This window comes from Aquila chrysaetos, chromosome 11 (genome assembly GCF_900496995.4).
Source record: "Aquila chrysaetos chrysaetos chromosome 11, bAquChr1.4, whole genome shotgun sequence".
Classification (NCBI taxonomy): domain Eukaryota; kingdom Metazoa; phylum Chordata; class Aves; order Accipitriformes; family Accipitridae; genus Aquila; species Aquila chrysaetos.
Window position 1 is genome coordinate 20718482 of NC_044014.1, and position 12730 is coordinate 20731211.

General features: G+C 43.4%; 1 protein-coding gene and 1 long non-coding RNA gene across 2 annotated transcripts; both read left to right on the forward strand.

The window, feature by feature from the left end:
* The first annotated feature begins 1269 nt into the window (after positions 1 to 1269).
* Positions 1270 to 5737, forward strand: LOC115348632. The gene is made up of 3 exons (XR_003925882.2): positions 1270 to 1849; positions 2951 to 3144; positions 5307 to 5737. It is a non-coding gene; the product is annotated as an uncharacterized LOC115348632 (long non-coding RNA).
* An 852-nt stretch (positions 5738 to 6589) lies between these two features.
* Positions 6590 to 12450, forward strand: LOC115348327 (bone morphogenetic protein 7-like). The gene is made up of 5 exons (XM_030030848.1): positions 6590 to 6902; positions 7191 to 7330; positions 8087 to 8203; positions 9399 to 9600; positions 10772 to 12450. The coding sequence occupies exons 1-5, from the start codon at positions 6590 to 6592 to the stop codon at positions 11212 to 11214; spliced, it is 1215 nt and encodes a 404-aa protein (XP_029886708.1). The 3' UTR covers positions 11215 to 12450.
* Positions 12451 to 12730: the final 280 nt, after the last annotated feature.

Here is a 12730-nt window from a genome sequence, read left to right on the forward strand (position 1 = left end):
AGTATTTCATCTCAAAAGTGTATGTCATTAAAGGTCTACAGGCTGATTTATAGGTAAAAGTTGTTCTGGAATATAATATAGCTGCTATACATTCTATAGTAGAAGAGTTATTTCAGAATAATCCTACTTTTATTCCATAAAGTATTACCTGATTTTTTTGTTTGTTTAGCTTTCCCTCTGTAAAATGAATTCCTTTCACATCTTCAAAGAATAATCTGAAACAATTCCTGACTAATGATATTGCATAGTCAAACATGTTTACCATTAAATAGCTTTACAGATACATAATATTTTTTAAAGCTTGTATTTTAGCCTTCTCAGTTTCCTAGTATTCAGTGCTGCAGTTGGTAGTTGCTACTTTATTTGTGCATGATTCCAAAAATCACTCATGTGGAATGCTTGTGTTTTTATAATTTGTTTTCTTACCTCAGTAAAAAGGGGATAAAGAACGATTAAAATATAGATGTTAATTTAGGAATCAAGTTGGAAAAAATCATTAAATCTTATTAAGGAAAGACATTTCAGCATGGAGTAGTGAGTATAATCTTTAAATTAAAAAAAAAAAGTATGCCACAATAAACTACTGAAAACTTGTTTCCTGTAAAGATGCTAAAAGCTGAGCACCATGCTACTCAAAAAAGTCATGCCACTGTAGATGATGTGACCTACTACCCACACAGCTCAGCAGACAAATGCAGTTGAACAAAAATCTAGAAAGCTAAGTAGCAAAAACTTGGATTGTTCTGTAAGCAATTATAGGGGCTGTGTACACTGTTTGGGTAAAATGTGCTGCGCTGGTATTTTAACAGCAGAAGTTAAAACTTACATTAATTGTTTCTTCTGGTTCCAAACCGTATTTGTAAAGGGGAGGTAAAAAAACCTCTTTCTTTGTTTATTAAGGTGTTTTCTCCCCTCCCCCCATCTCATCCTCCTTTTACATTTTTCCAGGTGTTTATTCTCCCGTGTTCATCCTTTTGCTGGAGACTTCAGTCTTGTATAGCCAACCTAGTCATCTCTGGTGTAAGAACTAAATTCTGACCTAGAGAAAAGAGATTCTGCTAAAGGTTGTAGGCGTTTGACTCTTCTGAAAAATAATGACCTGCCACAAAAGGAACGTTAGCAAGATGCTGAATAGATAGATTGATAGAAATGGTGATTAAAAATGGAGAGGAGTATTTTTAAATCCATAATTTCATACTGTGGCTTGGCCTCTTCTCAAAGGGCTACACCATGTGGAGAATTGAGTCTACTACAGCTAATAAATGTTACCCTCCCAAGTAAAGCTGTAGGGAATTGGGCTTTTTATCTGCAAGTTTTGGCTTCAGATGATATCACCTCCAGACAGTTGTACTCAAGTCACAAGGTCAACTTTGCTTTCGATTCCAAAATTGCTAAACTTGGCTGATTTTTACTGTTTTCTAGTGGTGCAATTCTCTGCCTTTCAAGAAGCTACGGCAGACGGGATAAGACTTTCAAAAGGACTTGATGGGATTTTTGTTGTTGTTCATAAAATCCTGCAGCACTCCCCTTCTTTGAGCTACTGACTCATTAGGACTAAGAAGTTGCCAGTTCTTCAGCTGTTGTGAATGCAGCTCCACTGACATGGATGGGCTGATGCTGTTCCTCGAGGACCTAGCAAGTGTGTTACCTGGGATGCTGCACATACGTGATTAAAACGGCCACAGAACATCAGCCTTTCTCCAGTTTCTGTGTGCTTACTGAAGTGCTGTATGGAAAGGACAATTAAAGGCGAGTTGCATTCCTGAAAAGGGATAGCCTGTCGCACAGGTTTTTGGTTGATTTTTCACAAAGAATGATCTTGTGGGCCTCGTTTTTGGCTGACCTCCAGGTACGGTTTGAGATGTGCTTTTCAAAAATCATGGAGATAGGTGATGGCAATGACTTTAGTAGCCGTCTGAAGAGACCTTTGAGTCTTGATTCCCCAGTTATGTATGAAGCGCACTTTGTTATACTGATGTTAGTCTGCAATTGAATCGGGGCTTTTTTTCCTCATCTACCAATTAACTTGAGTTTGGTAGTGAATGAATACTGCCAGGACCCGTAATGCCCCATCACTAGTATGTAACGAAAAAGCTCTTCAGAGGGAGAATGCTTTGCATTTGCTAAGACTGAGAAAATACACAAAATCTGTTCAGTAAACAATGATGCTACTGTGTAACAGTGTAAAAATGAGAGGGGAATCCTCATAACAATATTGGTGGGGAGGGAGGGAATTTTCCAATAGATTTTAAATTGTTACACATTGAGATCTACCCCCCCCCCAAAAAAAAAACCCACCACATATAATGATATACAATACTTTCTCAGTGACAAAGATATCCAGGCAGGCATCACATAACTAGAAAAAGCAGTGTGAAAATTATTGTTACAGGATGTATTCTTCAGGGAAAGCTGTCACAGGAAGCAGTAATTTAAGCAATTAATTTGACAAAACAGTCTTAGAGAAAACAGTAACTTGACTAATGTTCTTTCAAGAGGGTAACACTTTTCTTCAACATAAAATAATTTTATTTTTAATAGAAGGAACTGGGTAGGTGAATAATAAAATTGGTGAGATAATACGTGACTTGCATTCTTTTTGCATACGGCTGTGATTCCTGTGTCAAATCTAGTAATAAGTTTAAGCAGTTTTCTCTTTCGGAGGCAGGAAGGTGTTGAGGAACAGCCATATCTCAGTGGTTCAGCAAGGAAGGACGATGCAAAGTCTTTTGTGCTGGTGGAGACTATGCTTTCTCAAATGATATGTGAAGATGATGAAAAGATTAGATGAGAAGAGACCCTGTAGCAGCTTTAAACTTGGTCTACTCCCAATGTATGGGGCCAAAAAGTTACTTAAACCATGAGAAAAAATTAAGAAGGAATTAAGCTGGGTAGCATAGTCACTGAGATGGTTTAAAATGTGGAGTAATCTACCTGTTTGGTCTTTTAGGAGCAGGGAGATCTGGATTCTCTTGCGATAAACCTCTGGGTGACTTTGGATGCCGTACTATACTGCCTGCTGCATTGGTTTCCCCATCTGATGGATGCAGTCTTTCGGGGATGGCAAGAAATCTTTCAAATCCTTTGGAAATGCTTCAGGAAATGGTAGCACAGTACAAAGAATTCCTGGTTGGAAAAACAGAGGTAATACAGCATCTTTCTGTCTAGATTATTAATTCAGCAACTGTAGTTTACACAAAACTATCATACAAAATTGCTGAGGGTCCAGTTTTTGAAGGTCTTGAGTAGGGCACATGTCTTGGAGTCAGGATGTGCTGGCAAGTCTGCACTTGGGAGTTTATCTCCTCTGGGAGAGGTATTTATATATTGGATACATGGTAAAACCACTTTCTGCTACTTAGGGCCATTTATAATTTCCCTGTTCCAACATTCAAGCTAAATGCTGAATATATGCTTACTAACTCAGTGGCTCTCTCCATCTACCCAGCCCTCAAGGGATTACTATTCTAGGCTCTGGGGTGACGTCAACAGTCCTACTTCACATGATATCGCTGATGTGGTATAGTCCTGTTCCTTCAGCTGAGACTTAGAAGATGAAGCTTTCCTTAGTAATTCTTAACTTTTGCTGGTGACCCTGGTTTTGCTGCCTCTATTATTGTTAAAAGTAAAGAGAAGTCTGACATCTTTCATGCAAGAGTCATTCCTCTTTTCTTCTTTAAATGGGTCTAAGACAGCTGCTATGAAGTGAGTGAAATACCTTGTGTTCTTGCTCCCTGCCTGCAAAAGCCACAGTGAAGACTGCAGTGCATCATTGCTGTGTTCAGGGAGCAGAAAACTACTCTCCTTTTTCCAGAAAGAAAAGATCTGCGTGAGTCACTAAACTAGGAACTACAAAACCTGACCAGGTACAGAGAAGCGTCAGGCATCTGTGTTGAGAAGGAAGCAACTTTCACCCTGCTCTATCCAGTAGTTTCTCATTGTTTGTGCTAACCTGAAATTAATGGGAGATGGGAGAGTATATTTTGAGCTGAACTCTTCATTTCTGAATGGCAGGGTTGGACTTGCATTTAAGTCCAAACTTGCTAAGGTTCTGAAATGCACAATGAAGGCTCCCAACTAAATTTTGCTTTGCCCACTAACGATACTTTTTCAGTACTGCTGTCCATATTAATTATAAGGGCATCAAAGATGATGTGGCAGGCCACATAATAAATCTCCCCATTCTTAGCCATAAAGAAAATCCCCCTGTTCTTACCCATCTGAAAGCCAGATGATTTTGAACTCTTCAGACCCTCCAAGCTGTTTATCCAGTCATTTGAAAGAGGGAGAAGAAAAAGCAATGCCAATGCTGAACTCTTTAGAGAATCCACCTAAAATTTTAAGTTGTTAACTGTCTGTCATAGTTCCCTACAGATTCCTTGCTTTTCCTGGGCTCCCAAAGCCACACTGCTCACAACATGTAAGTTGAGAGAACCTATTTTTATTGTACAGAAAAGGGAGGTTGAAGCCTTGCACTAATTGCAAACCAGTACGTAGTATCATCAGTGGAGCTATGACCAACTCCTGCATAAGGCTTACATAAGTGGTGAGTCATACAGTCTTAGAAAAGAATAGGGAGCGAGGCTTTCATTATGTTGTTTGCCTAATCAGAAATATGAAAATAAAAGAACACAGCACTCAGTGGGTTACGTTTGGCTAACTGTAGGCTGGAATTTCTGCAGTTGCACTACTATGATTGAGGCATTTCGTTGTTTGTGGTCCCAGCTTATATTAAACAGAGAGGATTTTTTCATAAATCTTTGCCTCTAGGGCAGAGTTAAGGTTGTTTGGGAACCCTAGCTATGTGTTTCCAGACATTAATGTCTGGAAGCAGCACCATGAGAGTAAAAATGGAGGTATGTGCCTAGGGAGGATACTAGGAGTAAATGAAGAGGCCCAAGGGCGGGGTAGGGTTTGTGAGGATAAGCATGTGAAGAAGCAGTGGAGTGGAAGCAAAGCTTTTAGGATGACTGAAAAACAGTCTAGTGATGATTTCTCATATCTTACTAGTCTCTTTCCATGCTGTCAGGCAGATAGTTGAACAGATATTACTTTATCCAGCACTGCTGTTAGCCATGAGCTGAGATACCTACAGCCCTTGGAAGACAGCTGGAGAGTTCTGAGGATCGAAGTTGGCTGTAGCTTTATGTGCAGCAACAGTGCTCTTTACACTGGTCTGATTAACTCATCACTGCTTCTCATTTTCCTCCATCAGTCCTCTGCACCTCATGTGGCAAACTGATCAGCAAGCTTGTCTCCTGGTGAAAAAAACATAGCAATAATAACTATCCAATTTCTTTTTCAAGTATGTGGCTACAATAGCTGAAGGCTGGAACAAGTGACAGTAGGAGAGAGTCTGGAGCTCAAGACCACATGGCCAAGTGCCCTAGGAACTTCAGCTTTACAGCAGCAAAACGTGAGTGCTTTCTGTATCAAAGCTGTTTGAACAATCCAGATTAAACCGTTTTTTTCCTTCAAATGGCTAATTTGGGAGCGTGCGGAGCTGTAGCCTCTTTGTCACCACCTCATGCACCTATGGGCCCACATACCTAAGCAAAGGAGCCAGAGGACGTTTCTACCTGCCCCTGCCCTTGCCCCATAACCTACCTCCCTTTGCTTTCCTGCCTGGAGAGGGAACAAGGGGCCGTGCGGCACAAGCAGAACAGGCACTGCTGCGTGAACCATCGGGAATGCGTAACTGCTCCTCAGTAAGTTGCCAGACTGCCTTAAAAAGGACCAGTATGCAGGACGTTTAGGGTTTGGGTTGGGTTTTGTTGGTTGGTTGGTTTGGGGGGGAGTGGAACTCCCTTCATCAACGAAAGCGGGGGAAAAAAGGCAAATTAATTGAAAGCTGGTTCAGTCTGGGAATGATTTAAGCCTTAAAATAGCTTCTCAGAATACGCATGCCTCCCTCCATCGCTAATTACTTGGAAGCCTGGCTGCTCTTGCTGCACGGCAATCGCAGACGGCCGGACTCTGTCCCTAAAGGCTCGCCCTGGGCAGCTGTAGGGCCGGAGTTAGAGACTTGTGTCACCGCAGGCTCTGTCCTGCAGCACGGCCGAGCCCACCCTGCGGCCTGGGCCCACACCAGGGGGAATCCTGTAGGCTCCGAAGCTGGAAGATGCAGAGGCTCACGCTCATTTTCAAGTGTACTTTTTATTGCAGTGGCAATGACGGGAAACGGCACCCGGGATCAGCAATGCCCAAATCAAAGCCTTTTTTAAGAAGGTAAGTTTAAAGGATAAGACTTTCACAAGTGCGGTTTTCTTTGCAGCTACTCGGCTTCCCCCGACACCAGCAGCCGTTCCCCCGAGCCCCGGCCGGCGGCCCTCTGATGTTAACGAGCCAGAGCGATGCCCCATTGAGCCTTTAAAGGGGCCTTAATGGCCCGGGCGAGGCGCGGCCGCCCACCCCCGGGGGAAGCGGCCGTCGGGGCTGAGCGCGCTCGCCCCGCGCACTCGCCTCGCCGCCCTCAGCTGTGGCGGGCCGGGGCCCGCGAAGGGCCGCTGCCGCCTCAGCCCAGCGCGGTCACAGCCGCGAAGCGGCGCGGGGCAGCCGAGGCGGCCTTCCCGAGCCAGCGCCGCCGGCCATGGCGGCCCGCCGGCTGGGGCTGGGGCTGCGGCTGGGGCTGGCCTGGCTGCTGAGCCTGCCGGCGGCGAGCGGCCTGCCGCTGGCCCCCGGCCCGCCCCTGGCCCCCGGCCCGCGGGACGAGGTCCTGGCGGCGGCCTTGCAGCGGCTGCGGGAGGTCTTCGACATCGAGGAGCTGCCGCCCGACGTCCTGCCCCGCAGGAAGCCGCCCCAGTTCATGGTGGATCTCTTCAACAAGGTGGCCGACGCCAACGGCATCACCCGCGCCCCGGGGCTGCTGGAGGGCGACGTGGTGCGCAGCTTCGAGGACCGAGGTGGGCCGGGGGCCCTGCCGGGGCCGGGGGGCGGCGGCGGGGGCCGAGCCGAGAGGTGAATTCCCCGCAGCAGAGCAGCGCCGGCGTTTCCCGAGCGGGGGAGCGGCCTCCGTGCCCGCGCCGGAGCCCCTTCCTCCACCTGCTGCGGAGCCCCTTCCTCCACCTCCTGCGTCGCGTCGTGTGCGTGTCCCGCAGATTTGAGCAGACCTGCCAGCTGCTATGGAAGACGCGGGGCTACAGCTTATTTTGCGGGGTCTTGGGTTGTTGCTAAAGAAGGCTCTCTTCCAGTTCACGTGGACCAGTACCACTTCTACTTTGACGTCAGCGCCATGGAGAAGGGCGAGCAGATGCTGAAAGCTGAGTTCAGGGTCTTCAAGCTGAAGAGGACCCATGTGTCTGGAAGGTCTGACGTGAAACACTTTTGCAAAGTAAGTGGGGAAATAATGTGTCAGTTGAACGCTTAACTTGTGCTTTCATTGTTAGTAATACTGAAAATGAGGAGTGCGACCACTGACCGCATAAACCTGCTTTATTTTTATTTGATTGTCGTCCACTCTTTTTCTTTGCCTCCAGCGTGCAAAAAAGTAGACGTGAGGTTTTGGCTTTGGCAGTATGCTGTACTTTGCGCGCTATGGCAGTGAGCTCTCCCTAAAGATACCCGTGTCAGGCCTGTCTCGAACCATACTGTACTTTTCTGGGGTTTGAGATGTTTTGAAATCTGAATCGAAATTAAGCTGCTTGAGCTGCTCTAAAAAAATAATAATAGCAATCAGGGATTCATAGGAAGATGGGGCAGGTGGGGACTCTGACGTTGAGTGTATCTGTCCCCTTGGCAAAAGGCAGGATTGGACTTTTTGCAAACCTGAAGACAAAGATGTGGAGGAACAGAAGACTTTCATGGTATCAGATGTTCAAAACAGAAAGAAAAGGGATGGTCAGGATATTTTTCTATAGTATCAAACAGTCCAGTATCGTGCCTCTGCACACATCTAGAAGTAGATGTATGTAGTAATACTTGTTTTTCTGTTAAACTGTCCAAAAACTACTTTTTGCCTAGTTTAGAATGACAGTACAGTTTTACAGCTATGATGTGGCAGAAATATGCATAATCTTCATCTTCCTTGTTTTGCTGGAAGAACAATTGGTTTCATTTCTTGCTGTTTTGTTATATTTTTCTCATCAAGGTGGAAGTGCATGAGCTCTTGGAGAGTGGAAGTAAGCCACAAAAAAAAAATCTCATTGCATCAAGATTATTGTCCCTGTACACAGAAGGCTGGGAAGTATTCAACGTCACACAGACAGTAAGCAGAGAATTCTGACTTAATTCTGAATCTCTTAAGATGATAGTCAGCTTGTAACTCCAGCATTGCCCTTATGCTGGGTTTTGTGGTCAGTTCAAACTGAAGGACAGCAGTAGCAAGAGAAGCTTGCTTTCTACACTTACAAGTACACCTGGTGCTACCTGAATTAAAGAAGTGTTTATATGCTGCTAGCAGCACAGGCATGATGAGAATTGAGTAACCCAAACCTAGTCGATAGGAGGGACGTCAGGCCAAGTATGTCATTGTGATTAACACGTTAGTCTTTAGGCTGCCAAAGGAGATGGCATTGATCGTGTGCTAAGAGCAGGTTTTCATTTCTCCTTTTTGTTCTGGTGACATTACTACAGAGCAGATGTGCGGTGTGCTTTAACGTTGTGTTTCTGGAATTGATCAGGGTTGGATTGTTTTTCATTTAACTTCCTCTGTAGACTTCTTTATTTGTTAGTTTCAAGATGTGTTTTGTTGATATCCTTAAACTGTAACAGTATGTGAATGCCTTTGCATAGCAAAAAAACAGATGTGGTTTAAAACATACAGTTTCTTGGGTTTAAATCTGTACTCTCGGACAGTGTTTTCTGTTGCCTAAGCTTTATGATCAGACTGAACAGTGTACTTGGATGATTGGTGGAGTTGCATCTTAAGCCATGATAGCCCTGCTTGAGAATGGCCTGGCCTTATCTATTAGTTTGTAATTATAACAATTAGATAAAGTAAATTTGCTTGATTGCAAGTTAATCTCTTCAAATGCCATGTTTGTTAGATTTAAATGAGTTTTAATGGTATGGAAAGTCTGGAGAGTTCATATTACTCTGTTATTAAGATTGCTATGAAAAATAAATTCCTGGCTGAAGTCAGAGAGGATTTATTTTAATGTTAATTTTAACTCCTAGACTCATCTATTCACTAGTAAATTCTCTGAAATTAATTATCTTCCTCTAAATGTAGCTTTGGGGAATGCATATGGTATTTTGTATTTTTAAATGTTGAATTACTGGTTTAAATATTAAACTCAATGGAGTCTCAGCTATACAGTTACCTCACTTCTTTCATAATATATGTTCTTATGCTCTGATGGCTTGTTGCCTGTTCCCTTTTCCTAATATAAACATTGCTCAATCGTAATGCTGTAATAAAAATATTGAAACAGTATTTTTCATTTCCCTGTCATTAACAGGTTTCCAAGTGGGTTGGAAACAGCAGGTCCAACCATGGCTTTTTGATAACTACAAAACATGTATTCAACAATAGAATTGAGCACAACCTGGTTAAGTTTGCCAAGAGCCAGGGCACTTTGCAGGAGAGTAGAAATGCTCTCCTTGTCCTCTTCACCAACAGTAACAAACGGAGGTCTTCCAGCTTTGTACCCTCTTCCACAAGTAAGTTCACACGAAAGCAGCAGCTCTGTTTTAGAATATGAACTCCCTGTTCATTTTCTTTTACCTTCTGCTGCCTCATGTATACCTAATCTCAGTATTTATTTGCAGTGCTGAACAGGTTTGAAGTTCAGCTTTGTCACTGATCAGAGTTTGATTTGATAGTTCTTGCTAGTAGGTCACCCAGCATCTTGGTTTGCAGGGTTTTCTGTAGACGATTGAATTTGCATATTGGAAAGAAACTGTGTAGGAATTGCATCAATATTAAGAAGTAGGTGGTGAAATTGATTAAAAACAAAAATGAGGCTGGCCTGTTTATTTTTGTTTTCCAAAGAAAATTTGTATAGTGAAGTCTTAGATCCAAATTTAATGAGCATCAAGCTCTGTATGGGATACTGTGCCAGGATTGAGAAATTGATACCCATTTCTCAATGAAGATACTCCCTAGACCTGCCTGTTGTTTGTGATCAGTGAATCTGTGCAGATTGTTCTTCTACCAGCCTGTGTATCAGTGGTTTTTAGCCTCTGTACGTGGATCTTGAGGTCTCCATGGACATTTATAAAGGCTTCTCAGAAGATACTTTAAGAAAGCAAACCTATTGTCAGTAAGCTTCATTCTCTAGCAGAGTTCCGTAAACCTGGTGGCAATTTTTTTTAGATCCAAAAACTGAAAAATATTTTTTAAAATACTGCTTTACAGGAGCACACACTGTTTTGCAAGTGTATGGGTAGAGTTCCTGGAAAGAGAATACTAGAGAGAGAAAAAGACTGTGATCCCCACCCTCCGTTAGCACTGTTCAGTATGATGTGTGTTGCAGGAGTGGCCATACAAAGACCTTTAATACCATTCTGACCAGATTCAGCCCTGAAAAGGGCCTGTGGAGTTCACTGAATGTCTTTAGTATATCATTGAGCTCTTTTCCTTTGTATTTCTGCTGAGTTGGGGCCTTTCAGGCCACAAAATGAAACACAGGATTTGTCAGGCTTTGAAATATGGCTGAAATGGCAATTTCACACATCCTTTCTGGTACTTTCACAGTTTTAAGTGTCATTTTAAAATCTACTCTGAAGACTTTGAGGTAGATTTATGGAATAGACTTTCATGCAGAATACTGTACTTAGGAAATTAATTTCTTTTGAGAAAGATTAACACGCAACTTCCTTTCCCAACCAGATATGAACCCTGCCAAAAACGATGCTTCACGCATGCCTCATGAAACTCAGATCATCAAAAGCAGCAGTGGAAGCATCAGCAGGAGACCTCGAGCTGCTGCAATCCCTTCTGCCAAAAGCCAGGTAGCAGCATGTCATCGAAGGGAACTCTACGTTGACTTCCGAGCTATTGGCTGGTCAGGGTGGATTATCTACCCAACTGGATACAATGCATTTTATTGCAGAGGATCCTGTCTTTTCCCCTTGGGGGAAAGTTTAAATGCAACAAACCATGCTACAGTTCAGTCCATAGTCCATACACTTAAACTGTCTCAAGATGTCAGCACGCCCTGCTGTGTGCCAGATGAATTGAAGTCCCTCAATCTTCTCTACTTTGATGACAAAGAGAATGTGGTCCTTAAAAATTACAAAGACATGGTGGCAACCAGGTGTGGTTGTCATTAACAGGACCTTTTTTTGTCTGTATTTGGTGTGTGCCTGGATTCAGTTCCCCATTTGCCACTGAAGATACCAAGGCAGATGGCATTTTGGTTTACAGGGCAGGAGAGCCAGAAACTCAGCTATGCTTCAAATCCTTCTCCCCTCACCATGGCTGTGTGGAGAGGTGTTTAAGGCTGGCTTTTGAAGAGCTGTGGGATTCTGGAAGGTATGCTGACCTGCATGGAGAGGTCTTTGAGTGCCTGTACACCAGAGGAAACCATTAAAATGGGAACTTGCTGTGTGATGGAGTTGAAACGCATTAAGTTGAGCATTCAGGTTAAGGTCTTGTTCTGTACATTGAGGCTCACAATCTCTGATGCTTTAACAGGCACGGTATCCTGCCTCAATCCAGGATGGGGTGCAGGTCTCTTAGTAACACAGACTTATCCAGTTTTGACTGCATGATCTGGTGGGGATGTACATTTCCACATAGAGCTTTCAGGATAGTTGTTTGCCCAGAGCTAATGTCAGAGGCCTCTACCATCTGCAGCTCGTGCATTACCCGGAAATGCCCTTCTTCCCCCAGTTCTTTATGCAACTCTACCAAATGCGGAGACCTTGTAAGTCCCCTTGGGACTCGCTAGCCAATCTGAGGGAACACATAGGTCAGTGTTTGTCTGTGAATCGGCAAACATAGCTTTCAACTCGGGGCACCTCTGTACGATGAAGGGTCAGCCAATCCCCCTCTTTGTGAAATCATTCTCTTCCACCATGATCTGCTGTGGCTGTTAGGCTGTGTGGCAGCAGAGATCGCCTTTGTGTATTTATACAGTGGCTGTACAATGGGATCCTAAGCTTGGGTCAGAATCCCCATAGTTTAGCAGGAAGAAAGATGACCACTAAGCTTTGGAGGTCCATGAGAATATGCTGGATGCTGGCCTAGTCCTGTATCTGAGGCAAGGTTGATGGAAGGTACTCACTGATTCCATTCCATTCTTCTTGAAGAATAGGACGTAGACTTGGAAGGGGCCCCCTGAGGTCTTTCAGGCTTGCTACAATTTAATGCAGGTAACCAGCCCATTGCAGTTTCTCAGTCAACTCATTGAGTTGTAACTTAAGCCTGGTTAAGTTTCTTGTCTCCATTAATCCTTGAAGGAGGCTGACTTCTCACAGAATGTGACATCTCCCATGGGTAGAAGCTTCATGGAGAATTTTTTTATTCCAATGAGATTTTAAAAAAACCCAAATTATTTATGTAAATGTTTTTCTTTCTGTACATACTGATGTCTGTAATAGATTTATTTTATTTAAATCCCAAACACTTATTAACTTAATCTGTAATATAAAATGTTAATTTTCAAATAAATGTAATGTAACATTGGTCTGGTTATTTGTGTTGTATTTGAACCTCCTTCCTAGAGTCATGAATCAAATACTTTTCTAGAAGAGAAGACATTCCCAATGGCTTCAGTGGGCACTGTATCAAGTCCTCTGACTCCATGTCAAGGTGTATAATAAGGTAAGCAGAACAGATGTGTTT

Coding starts and splice junctions, on each gene's coding strand:
- LOC115348327 (XM_030030848.1), top strand. CDS start 6,590: ATGGCGGCCCGCCGGCTGGGGCTGGGGCTGCGGCTGGGGCTGGCCTGG. Junction 6,903..7,190: donor GCGCAGCTTCGAGGACCGAG/GTGGGCCGGGGG, acceptor GCTCTCTTCCAG/TTCACGTGGACCAGTACCAC. Junction 7,331..8,086: donor ACGTGAAACACTTTTGCAAA/GTAAGTGGGGAA, acceptor TTTCTCATCAAG/GTGGAAGTGCATGAGCTCTT.